A 16,497-nucleotide genomic window follows, 5' to 3' on the forward strand; every position below is an offset into this window, starting at 1 on the left:
GTGCCATTGCTTCTCAATTCAACTTCTCTCACTTCGACTAGTTCTCCAGTCCCCTATATATATGAAGAATAGAATAAGCTGCAAGCCTTGGCTCATTGGTTGTTGTTGTTATAAGCTGCGAAATGGGTCTACCCTGGCCATACAGATAGCTCAACTCACCTACTTTTATTTTTGAAGAAGAAAGAGATAAACAAAAGAGCAAACAGGATATATAGTCGGTGCAAGCATATCTACAAGAAGACCAACCAGAAATGGTCATAAGATTGAGATGAGATTATTATACAGCCAACAAGGATATCTATGAATAGATCTAGTTCAGACAAGGAAATCTATACATATATTTGGCATTTCTCATGTCATAGATACTAGAGTATTTAGCATTTACTTGGAAGATCTATGAGGTTGGTGACACCCATCAGATTTTTTTTTTTTTGCTGGGGGTGGGGGGATTGGGTTACAATATCTAGTATTCCATCGCTTATAAGAGTGGGTTGATTCTACAGACTAAGGCCGAGGCCTTGAGGTCCAGAGAAATTGGTCCACCTTGTGTGTTTATCTTCATTACTGGGGCTGTGACCAACTAGTGGGTTTATGGTGGGGGTTCAAAAGTGGCAGCCTGGAGAAATTTTTTTTAGGATTATATGTGTATTTCGATTAATTACTTGTCTAGGGTTTTACTAAATATTTGTAACTATGGTTCTTAAACTGTGAAGACAAGCAGTTGTAACCCTATTCTCCATTGATAGTGGAATAGATCTAATCTCACTATAGACATAGACAATCTTATTGAACTATGTAAATCATTGTATTCGATTGTCTGATTATTTAGTTATAATTTTCATTTTGCTCTACATTATTTTAGGAAACATTTAAATGGTACATGGGATGTGAGGTTTGTGCAATGAAGGACCAACAAGGTGGCTAACTGCTGAAGAAATCAGGAAGCGTCCCTCAAACTTCACATTGCTTGGTCATGCTACTCTTAATGCAGACCCTACCCTGTCATAATTTTAGTAGAAGCCGTTAACAAGGGAGAATGGCCACTCTCACAGACAAAATATTCTATACATTCTATTTAATCTCCAACCACCTTTACAGACTTCTTAGTTTTGACCAACTAACTTTACAAAAAACAAAAGACAACTTCTAATTTATTACTATTATTGTTTCTTTGTACAAGCTGTGTTTCCAGTTTCATCTATTTAAGTCCTTCCTCATGGTTGCTGGGATACATGCCACCTCTCTCTCTCTCTCTCTCTCTCTAATAAACCCATTTCAGTACCACTACCACCCTCCCTCCCTTGCTTTCATATTGCACAAAGCCACACAAGTACTTTTGAGTTAGAAGATGTGGTCTATTTTTTTGTGGACTGGGGCATTGGTTATCATATACCTAACACATTGGGTCTTCATCTGGAAGAATCCAAAGTGCAATGGAAAACTCCCACCAGGTTCAATGGGTTTGCCTCTACTTGGAGAAACCCTTCAGTTCTTCTCCCCCAACACCTCCTCTGATATTCCTCCATTCATCAAAAAGAGAATGCAAAGGTAAGTTTTGACTTTTCATATCCATCCACATCCTCTTGTGGACTAAGAATGAATCTAATCTAAAACATTCTCTGATATATATATAATATGACTTCTCAGATATGGATCAGTCTTCAGAACCAGCCTAGTAGGCCGGCCGGTTGTTATATCAACAGACCCAGATCTTAACCATTTCATCTTCCAACAAGAAGGCCAATTGTTCCAGAGCTGGTACCCAGACACCTTCACAGAGATCTTTGGAAGACAAAATGTGGGTTCATTACATGGCTTCATGTACAAGTACCTCAAGAACTTGGTTTTGAATCTGTTTGGACCTGAAAATATTAAAGAGAAGCTGCTCCCCGAAATAGAAGAGTTGGCTTTTAGAAACTTACATCTTTGGTCATCCTGGGACAGTGTAGAATTGAAGGAAGCCATTGCAAAGGTAAAAGTTCAGACACATTGACTCTTCTCAATTTTCATTTTCAGCAACTCACTTAGAATGCTCTTGTATTGACTGAAATGGTTATTTGGGTTCTTACAGATGATATTTGATCTAACTGCAAAGAAACTGATCAGTTACGACTCAGCCAAGTCCGGCGAAAATCTGAGGGAGAATTTCGTTGCTTTCATACAGGGACTAATCTCATTCCCTTTGGATATTCCTGGCACAGCTTACCACAAATGTTTGCAGGTACTTAGTATTGGGGTTCCATGCCAAAGCAACCAATCGTTAAACTTATAAGGACTTGGGCACCCTTTTCTTTAACGGCAAACATTTAAGGATAAATTCTATCCAAGTCCCAACAAGTGGTATCAGAGTCAGGACAAGGTTGGGAAAAAATCCCTCGGGAAAATATCTCACTTCTCATGATGGAAGGAGAGATTGTTGGGTTTGCTTTTAAGGATGAGTTCTGCCCAAATCCCGATACTTAGGAATTGGAATAATTATGTTTTCTTCTTTCTTGATTACTAAGGTTGATGTGGATTGTGGGTCTCATGAATTTGCAACTTTTTTCCAGGGAAGGAAGAAGGCAATGAAACTGCTCAAGGAAATGCTCAATGGGAGACGTGCAACGCCGCCAGAGAAGCAAAATGGAGATTTTTTCGACCATGTCCTTCAAGAATTGATGAAAGAAGGAACAATCCTTACTGAAGCAATTGCTTTGGATTTGATGTTTGTGCTTCTCTTTGCCAGCTTTGAAACAACTTCCTTGGCTCTAACTCTAGCTCTGAAGTTCCTTTCCGACCACCCTTCTGTGCTCAAGGAATTAACGGTTCATAACATATCCCATGCCAGTCTTCCACATCCTTCAAGTGGATCTTATTCTTAATATGGTATTATTTTAAAATCTTGCTCTTGGGTTTATGACCAGGAAGAACAAGAAGGAATTCTAAGGAGGAGGGAGAATGTAGATTCTGGGCTTACATGGAAGGAATACAAATCAATGACTTTTACATTTCAGGTGGGTCAAGCAATCTTGCAGGTTTTCTTTTTCTCTTGTATAGTTGTCTTCTTCTCCTTTAATGGAACATTGACAAGTCTTGGTCTAACCTGTTAAAAAATTGCAGGTAATCAATGAGACAGTGAGGCTGGCAAATATAGTTCCTGGAATCTTCAGAAAAGTACTTAGAGAAATCCAGTTTAAGGGTATGTTAATTTATCTGACTAATCAAGTCTTGGTTTAAAATAACATTGATAGTCTTATACTCCATTAGTCCATTAGAAGCACCACTCAAGGAAATTGGTCTGGTCCAGGGTATACAATTCCAGCAGGTTGGGCGGTTATGGTCTGTCCTCCAGCTGTCCATTTGAACCCTGCCAAGTATGAAGATCCCCTTGCCTTCAATCCATGGAGATGGCAGGTGGGTCCATATTTATAGTATTTTATTTTGTGCATTTTCTTTTATTTTTCTTTGACTACTTCCTTCCTTTGTGCAATCTATTGCAAATAATGAACTAAGTTCAAGGACCTGAGTTTAATTCCCTTCATCCATAGTGAAGAGAGAACCTTTTAATCCAAAGAATCTGATTTTTCAATTGGACCGAGAAAATGTATCTTGAAAATTTTGTAGATAGAGGGATAAAATTAGTGATAACGTTCATGTTGAGGGTTGATGTCATGTTGTCTTGTAATCTGTGGGCTGCCTGTAAAGGTCCGTTAAAAATCCATAAGGTACGAGGCCCGGAGGAGTTGGCGTACCTTGGTGTTTTTCATTTCATGAGCACATTGAGCTGAGGGGTCCATCTGAGGGTTCAGGGCAGTAGGCCCTGAGAAAAGATTTTGGGGTTTACATGGCAATAACTACTAGAAAGATTTTTGTATCTTTGTTTACCTTTAGATTATTGTGATGGGGATTATTAGAGTTACTGGGTATTATTTGTAAATACAGAAAGGCGTGAAGAAGAAAGCTTGTAATCTTTTCTCCATTGCTATTGAAATCACTTTTATCTCTCTATGAACATAGACACCTAGTTGAACCACATATATATTCTTATATTGTTTCATTGTTTGATTACCCTTTTTGTTGATTTTTTGCATTGCATATAGGATTTCATTTCCACATCCCTCATCATAGCTTCAAGCCTTCAAGTCACCTTGGATGAAGAAATTCTCTGTTCACCCTGACGGGTGGCCAAGAACTTTCTCCAATAATGAATTAGATGTGATCTTTCCTTCTATATTTCTTTTGGGCGCATATAGTTATCTCATATCAATATGATTGTCACAGGGCATGGAATTAAATGGTGCAACAAAACATTTTATGGCTTTTGGTGGTGGCATGAGGTTTTGTGTTGGAACAGAGTTCACCAAGGTGATAATGGCCATCTTTCTTCACTGCTTGGTTACAAAGTACAGGTAAGATACATATAACACTCTCATGCAAGTATATACAGATAGAAAGAAAGGATCTGATTTATATATTATTTGGATTTGTTCAGGTGGAAAGTTATCAAGGGAGGAGATATAGTCCGAACCCCTGGTTTGGCATTTCCAAATGGTTTTCATGTTCAGCTGTCAGAGAAGCATAAATAAAAGGATAGCATGGCAAGCCAGTATACATATACTTAAGAGTTTCAACTTTCTAGCTTTACATACAAGTCGCAAAAGGATCATTTAGAAGTTTTCAAGAAATATAAAGAAAGGAAGAAACAGATTCTTCCCAAACCAAACCCGGTTTGAAGAAGTCTACTATTTTTGGTTGCTTACCAACTTTCGTGAATATACTTCGAGCTTTCCTCTCTCCTCTCTTCTTCAAAGAATAATATTATTTGGTATTGTGATTTATCATATTTAATGGAATGAAATAAAAGAAAATGAATTATCTTTATTTACCCGTTTGAGCTGATCTAGGAAGTCATCACGTTTGAAATCAGAAATATACTTCTTCCAGTTCGATCTGCAAATTGAGACACTTTAAGAATTAATAGGCATCTTGCCTCATCTTAGAACTTTCCACTTTTATCTCGTCATCCCCGTGATTCTTGATGTATCATCCTTGATTAGTTGTTTCTCCCCCTCCCCTGGTTTTGATGTATCATTCTTTTGATTTTGTTTCTTCTCCCTCTCTAGTTTCTTATGTTTCTTCTTTTAATCAATTATTTTGCTTCTCTTGTTTGGGGTCCCTCACTGGATAGCCATTTTGGCTTTTGTTGTTCTTGCTTTTTTTTATTTAATGTGTTTTCTATTGAAACAAAATAAAAATAAAAAAATCTTCAGTATTCAACCCACAAAAAAAATAAGAAGTTGCGTGGACACATAGAGAGGTGGCGAAATAATGACCCTGCCCATGAAATACCTAAATGAAGTTTCAAAAGCTTCCGTCTCTCCTTCACAAAAAGACGCACTTCCCAAGTTAAAGCAACGAGAGATTTCATCTGTGCTGCCAAGCAAGTGAAATCCCTACTGTGCTACCAAGCAAGTGAAATCCCTACTCCCTCGTCAAATCACTTCCATGCTAGCTCCAACTCTAGTTCCAATCTCTCATCTCTATCTTCCCTGTCAATCCTCTCCAATCATCGGATCATCGTATTTGACCTCACAGGAGCAATGGCACCTTCAAGTTAAGGCCTTGCAGGCCCACATTGGCCTACTTTTCGCTTTAACCATGATGATTGATGAGACCACTTCAGATTCTCTTCTTCTCCTTATCCTCTGCTAGTCTGCTATGGCAATAAATCCCAAGCAATCAGGTGAGAGAGTTCCAAAATACAAGCTATGAAAGTGATTTGATTCCAAGCTGACTACTACATGGATTCAGAACAAATCATGATACCACATGCAAGTTTCTGAAGATGTGAAGAAGGGAAAAGAGTAACCCTCTTCATCGCTGCTGTCAAATACAAACTGATTGATGTATAGAAAAAATTTCAGCCATGTCACCGCGCAAATATATGAGAATAACCAATCATTGGGGTCGGGGAAGGGAGAGGAACCTCACTCTAGTTCCCCTCATGGGGGGAATTTTTGTGGCTTTGGCTTTAAATTGAGGATTGAGTCATTTATCTAAGCCAAGCCACATGAATCAACACGCCAAAAAGTGAAAATACCACCATGTCCGCAATTCCAAATTGCTCAAAGGGGAAAGCAAGGGGTAGAAAAGAGAGGTTACAAAATCTGTTTGTAACCAATCTCTGTTGTAACCAGATTGGTTACAAACAGATTTACCCATAAAATGATGAGACAATCAGAAGCATGGCCAGATATAACCAAATAGAAGATTATCATTTTATGCTGTCATATATCAACCCAGCAACTAAAACTTTACAAATGGAAAATGTTTCACTAATGTTGCGGCAACACTGGTCTCTTCTCCAACATTTCATAATGAAGGACGAAATTATCCTGCATACCAACCACGCAAAATGGCTGAGTTTTTGCTTGGAAAATGATTTCCACAATTTTATTTTTTTCAGCAAAACTTGATATGGCAGGACTGCATTTACACAAACCTTCCGAACAGTTTCCCATGCATTTGGATCGAAACAGAGATAGGAACCCCTTTCATACGTGTTTGTTTTAACCAGAGGCTCCATGTTGGAGACCCTTGTGATCCACAGTCGCAGCTCTTTATGGTAGAACCAACCTCTGTTGTACCTGCAGAAAAATAGGCAAGAGGTTGCTGTCAGTTACTGAAACCAAGTTTTGTAATAAGAAATATTTCTTGACAGTTGGGAAGAGGAAGGGATTAGGGGAGTGACTAGAGGGAGAGATTTCTCAGATCAAGAATATCAGTGAAATCAAAACACAGGTATCTATCCGCCTGTGAGCGAGAGAAAATCATAACATGAAATTGTTAGATCCAGATAAGGTGTCATTTCTTAATCTCTATTTTCCCCTATTGGATCTAAGGAAACAAGACAAATCGGGCCTTCGCATAGAAATGCTTCCCAGTAGGTGGGGTGAGAAATCCAGTAAATAAAAACAGAGATTTTGGAACAACTTACAATTCATTAGCGGCATACAACTGGGCTTCATCTTTTGGCATGCTGCAGACAAAGCAAAAGCAGATATGATGTCACTTTTTGAATCTAGAGAAAGAGAAATTACATCCGACAGACAGAGAATCCCAGAATAAAACTGTACCTGTAGAAAATATAAAACAATGTCTCTGGCTGGAATTTTGCAAAGTAGCCTTGCTGCATCCACCACACCAGAGGTTGGGACCAAGAAATAAATAAGATGACTAATTAATGTTAAAACTTCCATCTTAAAACCAATTGGCTTGAAGTGGGGTGGCCTCTTGTGACTCTTACACATGACCGTTGAGTCACCCACAGCCGATGTGGGACCATCTCAATACTCCCCCTTAAGTGCAGACCTCTTATGGCTCTGTCTTCGTGGGTCGAGCAAGGAGCCCATCATCGACGGAGGCCCAACGTACCCGCTCTGATACCATGTTAAAGCTTCCATCTTAAAACCAATTGGCTTGAAGTGGGGTGGCCTCTTGTGGCTCTTATACATGATCGTCGAGTCACCGACAGCTGATGTGGGACTATCACAATAATAAGCATAGCTACATAAATACTGTATTAAAGAAAACTCACATGTAGTGTAGGTGGTAGTTTAGCATAATAGCACTCTGGCACTGTGTATTCGAGTTCTCCCTTAGCAGGCTCATCAGACCAGGGGGAAGCAAATTTTTTGTGAATATCATTGGTTGAACTCAAATTCAGCCCAAGAGTTGTCAGATCAGTTCCTAGAGCAAGAGAATTAAGCTCTGGATTACTCAATTTTATGACACTTAATAAACCAAGCAATCCAAACCGATCAGGCACTGCTTGCATGGCCTTCATGTTTTGATCTCTATATGACTGACCCACAGCAGACATTTGCTGCAAGCGAAACTGAGACTGGCTCTGGAGCTGTTGATACTGATGAATAAGTTGGTCATAGGATCCCATACCAGAAACTGAATTGGGAGAGTTAACAGGTCTTAATCCAGGTGGCCCATTATTTTGAACCTGTGAAGAGAACAGGAATATATGAAAGAAAAAGAAAGAGTAAGAGAGAGAAACAGGGGTAGAAAGCAGAAAGCCACGGAACAGTAAGTGGAACCAAATATCACACCTGTGAGTGATAGTTTGCATGGGAAGATGAGAATAGATCAGAACCATGCATATGGAGTAGATCTTGGTTATTTGCAGATGCAAACGGAACCCCACTACCACCCACTGATGGAGAATGCTGCTGTTGTTGCTGTCGATGGGATGAATATGTACCTCCTAAGCTGAAGCCACTTGATCTCCCTATCTGTATAGGAAAGATACAAGGTCAAATTTGAATGAAGGAACATAATAATATTATGAAGTTACCGGCTAGCACATCAGCCATGCCTAAGTTGCAACTCACAGGGAAATGCTGGGATTGCATCATAGACATGGCACTGTCATTAAGTTGTTCTTTTTGGTGCAGATCCATTGCATAATCAGTATTGCCACCTGCATAAGAATCACAGTTATAAACATACAAAAACACACCTCAGCCACAACAAATAACCATACAACACACAACTATTTCCGGTCTTAATATGATCGAAAAATGTCCCCCCCTCCAAATGCAAGGAATGGAAAAAGGACAACTAAAATATAACATATTAAAGGTAAGAAACAGGAGGGAGTTCCAAGTCACAGCTGACACTCTTTGACATAGTGGCCCTTTCAGGATAGTTGAGTTGGCGCTGCCCTTAATCATATTTAAGGGGATAATAACTTCATAAGGTGTGGGACTCCAATCTCAAAAACTGTAATGCTAATTAAGTCTAAACAGAGGCCTGATGGAGCAAAAGAAAAGGGGAAAAAATTGTTGACTGGAGTTGAAGGCAACAAATAATAAAAAAATCAGGCCTGATGTAAGCAGGCTAAAAAAGCAGACCAACAGACTGGACAAGTCAAGCAAATTAATATAACGAAGGAATTAAATCTTCTTGATCATAAACAACTCAGGAAATTCCGATACAGATTCCCAAGAATCATTGAGAGCACACAGGATTGTCAGCTGAAAGGGAACAGGTTGAAAGTGGAATTCCACCCATAAAGGACCTTTGCAGAGGCAGATTACTCCAGAGGAGGACTAAAGTCCTCTCAATAAAGCAAAAAACATTATTAAAATCTAGCAGAACAGATGTTTCTGATCAACATTAAAAATAAAAAACCCAACTTGTTGAGGCAGGTTAAAGCATGGCTACAATTAATTTTAGGCATGCAGGGCATGTGGCATTTGATAACTTGAGCACTGAGGGAGGTGCAGTACATTCATGTCCCATATAGTCTGTCACTAGGATGGAATCATAGGAGGATTACTCTTTTTTATAGAAGTTATATATTCCACTTCTCCTGTTACAGATCAATTGAATGGGTAAAATACTCTATAATTTTATATAAAGGCTATTTTGTTTACTGCTTTATTAGAAGAATGCGTCTCAAATGTTTTCCCTTCTTGGCTTACACATAAAAAAGTAACCCCAATCAAAAAAGATAATACAAAAAGCACATGGAAAGAGGATGGGGGAAAAGTATACTGCAGCAAATCAAAGCTCAGAAAATTCAGTAGGAACTTTATAACAGGAAATCAAAACTAATTCATGAGGTGCTAGCCCAATAGTGTCATATAACGGTCCAAAAAGGTCACTTTCTGACATTATAACTAATGTAAAACATGGGCATGATCAACATCATATTATGGAATGGTTCCAAGCATAAGTTGACACCTTTATATCCAGGTAAAGCTGGAAAATCTTCATTTTGGATGCTGAATTCTTGATTTTGTTGGAGAACACCAACACTCTGCTTCCGTAGAGAACCTGTTAGTGAAGTAGTTAAGAATCTGTTAAAAAACAAAGCACCTAAAAGAAGATATCAGAAAGTAGAAAATGTAAAGCACATTGATTTACCCAATTGTCCTTGAGAACCACCAGCAGAACTAGGGCGCCCACTCAACTGAGGGAAATCATTTATATCAAAAGGAGAATTGTCATTAGAGTTGACATCATTTAGCATTCCCATGGAACTTAGGGCATTATTCCCTCCTTGGACTTGACTTTGGGACAAAGGACCACCAGGAGAGTAAGAATTTCCTAGTATTGATAACACCTGCGGTGCTGAATTTAGTTCATGTTATTTCTTATAGCCAAGGGGAACCCAGAATATATATATATATATATATATAAAAAGAAGGAAGAAGAAGAAGAAGAAGAAGCACCGAATCAAAACAAAATCTGAATATTACCAAGATCAGATGCAAATTTCCAGTTCCACCACTGGTTTAATAGAGAAATTATAAAGTCTTAACAACAAATACTAGAATTTAAAGGAACCAGGAAGGCAAGAACAGAACAAACTCCTTAAAAGACCTAAATATAATCCAAGTTGAGAACAAAAAAAGGAAAAATCATCGCATATGCAGATCTTGAATCTAATTCATATAACATCATTTTCACAGATACTGAGAGAAGACAACCTCAACCTAATTGTTCTAGGTTTCCTTAATCATCAAAGAGAATCAATTCCACAAAGGACAGGAACACACAATCATGCTGATTAGTAACCACACAACTCAAGTGTAGGTTCATTTCTCTTAAAGTTCATAAGCACCAAAAGACAGAACAGTCCCCCATCTATTGAAAAAAAAAAACTACTGGCATAACAATTAAAAAGGAAGAAAAACATAAAGCATCCACTGCTTATATAGGATATACAATTCTTGACAGAACCCTAATGGTTTAACACATGATTTCTGTAAACAAATATAAGGAATTGAATCCAACTGTTTCAACTAGTTAGGGAAAGAAGATGTATCTAATCAACCAATGTGTAATAAAACCTTATATGATACGCATAACCTGCCAATTTCATTACCCAGATATTTCAATAATAAACCACCCTTCAATTGGACCTCAAGCTACAAAATTCAGATTCATCGAGAGGCGCCAATAAGTAGCTCTAACTTGGATAGGTCTTAAAAAATGTCCAAATAAGAACATGCCAATATAGAGCATTGTATGTGGAGTATTATGTTCCAGAATAGAGGATAACTTAATTACTGTGATCACTTTCCAGGCCCATTTTGCATGGTATTTCTTTTCACATAGCAGTCCTCCTGTCACTTGAGCATTTTATACATGAAACATGCTTCCCACAATCCTCAATAAAAGCAAAAGAATGAATAACATGAAATGTTGTCATCTTAAGAAGATCTTGACATAAAGTGTTTTTAATCCTCTTACGACTAGCGGACCATCAAGTTCTCATCAAAGTCCACGATCACAGAAATTTTCTTCAAAAATTTTTTCTCAATAAAAAACTAAACTAATTGGACTTCCATGATACCATACAAACTAAAACACATATACATGAGAATTCATCTCAAATGTAACATATCTAAATATACTCATATGATCATATCAGTATTTCCCTGTTAACTGTTAGTTACCATGCAGCCCATGGTTCTGCAAGGCCATAAAAAACAAATGCAAGGGTATCAACTAAGAAAATCACAGTTTTCTTTTGGTGCTTATCAAACTAAATAATAAACATTTCAAATGAGATTAAAAACCACTACCTTGTGGAAGCATGCCACCCATTAGTCTGTTAGGCCCTTGTACACTAAGACTACCAGAACCGCTATTTCCTGTCAAATTCAAACGAGAAGCAAGACCAGGCATGGACAGTCCTCCACCAGAACTTAAGCTCCTTCCCACATTGCCCGCACCAACGATGTTCCCCATTGAGCTTGTAATTCGAGGAACACTGTTTCCTAAAATTGGAGAGACTCCCAATCCTACAACAACATACCGGTTAAGACTGACAGTGAAAGTCATGGAAATACAGGAAGAGGACCAGCAACTTGATACATGCTCCTCGAAATCATAGATATTCTTAGGACACTTATACCTCCTCTATTCGTGACCCCAGAATGCCCGTGTGAACTGGCATGAGAGATCTGCATCTCAAAAAGAAAAAGTACATTTAAGCTGGATTTCTGAGTGTGACTGTAGACATGGATACCCACTTCCCAGGAAAACTCCAAAATAGATACCTGGGAAAGAGCAACAGGAAGGTTGTTTGATGCAAAACGTCCAGTAGAAAGGCTTCCTGCAGGTTGTTGAACGCCATTTGGTGGGACACCATTCATTGCAGAGTTTCTTGATGAAAGTGTGCCTGGCATGTTGGGAATGTTGAAGCTACCATGAATGTTATGCAGTCCTTGAACACTTCCTATCAAAGAGAAACCAACACAATTGAGTTACACTAGGATAAATTGATAAAACATATATTATCGAAAAATCAAAGCATTGACTACTAACCAGTGTGATGAAAAACAGGGGCAGTGGAAGCAGATTGTACAGAAAAAGATGATCCAAAAGGCCTTCCTGCAGTGTCTTGATGATTTGAAGATGATCCGTTGAGCCCTGACTGCAAATGAAAATTCCTTCAATTTTACAGAAGCAAACAGACCATAATATCCACCAAATTATACGAACCAAAATTACCAGCATTCCAATAGCTAAAAATGTTAAAGGATAGTGCAAAGAAGAGTGAATACATTGAGTAGGCCTGACATTGCAAAATCATACGAACTTGCAGAAGAGCATTCCTTGCTACGAAGCAGGTGTTGTCGCGGTATATTAAAAGAAGAATTCCTGCTTTAGAAAATTCTTCTCCACAGACCTGGAGTCCAATCTGGAAATTAAATGACAGGATAGAAGGAACAAAAAATAAACCAGACTTCCAGAACCATATTAAAATCCATAATCTTGTTAGAAATTACCCTACAAATCCAAATTTATATCAACCTTCCCATCTTAAAGAATAATAAGAGAACAAAAGTTACAGATGATAGTTCTCAACATGCACTCAATTAAAAATTAGTCCAAGAAAGCAGCCACGGAGTGAATATGTACTACATAAATAATCATAAAAGTCGAAAAACGTAAATAACAAATAACGCCAATGATGAATTGCAACTAAATGGAACTATTCATAGAAAGAAAAATAGCAAGAGTCTAGAAAACTAGAACCCTAGTCAAATAAAACCCCCCCCCTCCCCCCTCTTTTTTTCTTCCAAGAACTAACGGTACAGGGAAAAGAGATCCAGCTTCATAACAGGATGATTTCGTCTTCTTCTTCTCTTTTAAACCATACAATGTTCACGTTAATGAATAAACAGTAGCAGGGGGAAGATGAAAGAAACCTACATATCTTCGAAATCAGTAATCTGAATCAGAGGGAAAAAGGAAGCAACTCAAAAATTCCGCAAATATGTTTGTGAAACGGAGTGAGAAGTATCTCAAGAAAGAAAAAAATCTCTGAACTCTGCACCTGGAGGAGAAAAGGAACGGTGAACCATCAAGCATAAAAAAAGGAAAATGGCGAACGATCTGAACAACAGCAGAGAAAAAACTATAAAATAAATGAATTTAAAACGGCTAACCTTCTGATCTAAAGAAAGCGAAGAAGACTATTCAAGAAATCCTCGAAACGAAACCTGAATCAAGCTATGCAGCTATGGCGGTCGAACTCTCTGAATATAGGAATGTGACCTGCAGTCTACAAACTAGTTGTTGCTTTCCAGCGTGCACTTCACAAAAGAAGTTGTTCGAAAATAGTGTACTTCGCGACGTAACTGCTCTCGAGTCTCGCTCGCCCAGAGTGGTGGAAGTGGAACCCATAGTGCAGGTGCAGCGTTGAACCAGTGACTGATCTAGAATGAGTCTCGCTCCTCCGAGATCAACACAAACCCTTGGAATCCTATTCCTGGCTAAGCCCAGGTAAGCTTGGGTTGGCTTTGGGCCAGCCCATACCTCAGAGTCCGTTAAAAAAGGTGCAGAGAAATCCCATAATTTGTGCCATGTGGAAAAGCTTAGTTGCATTCGATTTCTTTTTCAACTCTTAAGTTGTTGGGCCCTGCGCCTGACACGGTGAGGGTAAATGATACCCCACCTCTCATGAAAGGTGGAAATCTCACTTCTGTTAATGTTTCTACTAGTGTTCACATTGGTCCCCGTGCTATTGTAAGGTTATGTTATTTTTTAGGGAACTCTAATAAACATGAGCGTCAAAATATCTTATTCGCCTGTTTGAAAACTTTTGGTTTTCCCTCACACACGACGTTGTGCTTCTTGGCTAGTAGAATTTGTTTTTAGACTGTGCACTTTTTATGTGGATTAGAAGTTGATAAAGAGTAAGAGAAGTACATCTAACCCTATTGTTTAGCTCATGGCATTCAGAGCCATTCAAGTTCAACGATAATGACACCTTGGTTGCAAACATGATAGTCGGCTTGGTTGTATACTTGAGTTGGTGTAGCCAGATAGTTTGGTATTAGTGAAGGATTTCATATTAATATATGAGTATCTGTTTTTTTTTTTTTTTTTTGAGAAAACAAAGTTTATTAGAAAAAGGAGGACCTTACAAAGCGTCGTTCAAGAACGAGATGGGGATTTACAAAAAAGGGGGGCGGGATAGACCACAAAACATGTGAAAGCCGGAGCTTAAGAGCTCTAGAGGCAAGGAAATCCGCTAACCTATTGTTAGCCCGGCGAAAGAAATGGAAGATGATGTGCACAAACGATCCCATCAAGTCACAGATGTCAAGGGCAATGGCGTGAGCAACCTAGTCGAGGGAGCAATTCTGGCAATTGAGGAAAGCGATAGCGGAGAAGCAATCCGAGAAGACAATGAGCTTACGCAAACCTAGACTGAGAGCGAGATGGAGACCGTCCCAAATGCTCTCAAGCTTAGCGGTGCAAGCAGTAGCCATGAAACTCCATTTGCACTTGGCAGTGAGAAAGACACCACCTGAATCCCATAAGATTACTCCCCTACCAACAGACTTGCACAAAGGACTCCAGGAACTGTCAGAACAAACAGTAAAAAAGGAATCAAAGGAGGTGGGAATGGAGGCTAAAGGGAATGGGTCGGAGTTATAGTGCTGCAGAGCCGAGTTTTGGTTTAGGAGCCCCTCTGCGATCATGGTATTAATAGCATTGAAAGTTAAATGGAGACAAGGTAAGGACAGGTCAAAAACAGCCCGATTTATAGCCTTCCAAATGTGCCAAATGACCAAAGTCCAAATAAGGTCCAGCAAGGGAGGAGTGGAGGCGTCTTTAAATATGGAATGGATAAAAGAGTACCAATCAGCCAAGGATTCACCAAGAAAGTCTGAGATGGAAATACGAAGAGGAGACAGTCTCCAACATGTAGATGCAAAATCATAAGAGTGTGTATGGGGTCCTCCACTGCTGAGTGACATAAGAGGCAAAGAGGTGAGAAGCCCAAGCCCCGGTTGAGCAGACGGTCATTTGTGGTTAAAGCTTCATGGCCGCTACGCCAGAGAAAAAATTGCACCTTAGGTTGGATATTCATTTTCCAAATCGCAAACCAAAACATGAAGGTAGCCGAAGGAGATGGGAAGGAGCCTCGAGACATAGCAGATGAGAGTCCGGAGTAGTAGGCAGAGAGAATAATAAAGGTTTCGGAGACAGTAAAGGACCATAACCACCGACCTTCATGCGATATGGAGGTGATAGGGAGCTGTTGAATAGCGTGGACTTCATCTGGAGAGAAGAGTAGAAGAAGGAGCTCATAATTCCAACACTTGAACAGCCAATCGATCAAGTCCGTGACAAGGAGGTTCGGGGAGTTAATGGGGCGCAAGAGATTCTTCCTAAAGGAAGGGTGGGAATCCACGGGTCTTGGAAAACATATGTTAAGCTGTCATAGTTGATCTGTCTACAAAGGCCTTGGACAAGAAGATCTCTTCCTTTGAGCAGACTTTTCCATCCCCAAGAGCAAGTGGAATTGTGAGGGAATACCTCAAGAAAGGAAGAATTTGGGAAATATCTAGCTTTTGAGAGAAGGGCCCAGAGGTTGTTGGGATTTTGTAGGAACCTCCAACATAGCTTAGCTTGGAGGGCTTGGTTGAAACCGGTAAAATTGGGATAGCCGAGTCCACCATCCTTTTTTGACTTACAGAGAATGCTCCATTTGACCCAATTAACGCCCTTTCCTTCACTATTTTTCCACCAGAACCAACGGACTATCCTATTGAGTTCTTTAGATAGCCCTTGGGGTAGGAGAAAACATGACATGGCGAAGGTGGGAATGCACGATGCCACTGACTTGATCAATACAGCCTTCCCCGCTGCAGAAAGGTATTTTTCAGACCAACCACACAGTTTATTCTTTATTTTTTCCGTGGTGAAATCGAAAATCTATTTGTTGGATTTGCCCAAATAGGATGGTAGACTGAGATAGATATCATGCGTTTGGACCTCCGAAAGGGAGAGGGATGTGCAAATGTTGGCACAAGAAGAGGCTTTTGTCCCATGGCTGAATACGATTTTTGATTTTTCCATATTAAGCTCTTGACCTGAGGCCTTGCAGTAGTCGTCCATAATTACTTTGATAGCTATACCATATGATAAAGAAGCCCTTGAGAATATCATAAAGTCGTCTGCGAACGTGAG

General features: G+C 39.3%; 2 protein-coding genes and 1 non-coding gene across 3 annotated transcripts; 2 read left to right on the top strand and 1 right to left on the bottom strand.

The window, feature by feature from the left end:
* Window positions 1–1,348: 1,348 nt before the first annotated feature.
* On the top strand, window positions 1,349–4,565 carry LOC122086764 (cytochrome P450 87A3-like). The gene is made up of 9 exons (XM_042655733.1): window positions 1,349–1,548; window positions 1,648–1,972; window positions 2,072–2,221; window positions 2,550–2,804; window positions 2,904–2,993; window positions 3,100–3,178; window positions 3,287–3,393; window positions 4,261–4,388; window positions 4,472–4,565. Exons 1-9 carry the CDS (start codon window positions 1,349–1,351, stop codon window positions 4,563–4,565), a joined length of 1,428 nt encoding a protein of 475 aa, XP_042511667.1.
* Window positions 4,566–6,235: 1,670 nt separating this feature from the next.
* On the bottom strand, window positions 6,236–13,731 carry LOC122087280 (probable NOT transcription complex subunit VIP2). The gene is made up of 15 exons (XM_042656359.1): window positions 13,461–13,731; window positions 12,573–13,348; window positions 12,334–12,442; window positions 12,066–12,244; window positions 11,921–11,969; window positions 11,589–11,807; window positions 9,922–10,128; window positions 9,739–9,831; window positions 8,382–8,470; window positions 8,100–8,282; window positions 7,577–7,993; window positions 7,116–7,168; window positions 6,977–7,018; window positions 6,482–6,626; window positions 6,236–6,374 (listed from the first exon to the last, which is right to left on the bottom strand). Exons 2-15 carry the CDS (start codon window positions 12,588–12,590, stop codon window positions 6,315–6,317), a joined length of 1,863 nt encoding a protein of 620 aa, XP_042512293.1. The 5' UTR covers window positions 12,591–13,348; window positions 13,461–13,731; the 3' UTR covers window positions 6,236–6,314.
* On the top strand, window positions 12,334–12,414 carry LOC122087786. The gene has a single exon (XR_006142856.1). It is a non-coding gene; the product is annotated as a small nucleolar RNA snoR35 (small nucleolar RNA).
* Window positions 13,732–16,497: the final 2,766 nt, after the last annotated feature.

This window comes from Macadamia integrifolia, chromosome 8, assembly GCF_013358625.1.
Source record: "Macadamia integrifolia cultivar HAES 741 chromosome 8, SCU_Mint_v3, whole genome shotgun sequence".
Taxonomy (NCBI): Eukaryota; Viridiplantae; Streptophyta; class Magnoliopsida; order Proteales; family Proteaceae; genus Macadamia; species Macadamia integrifolia.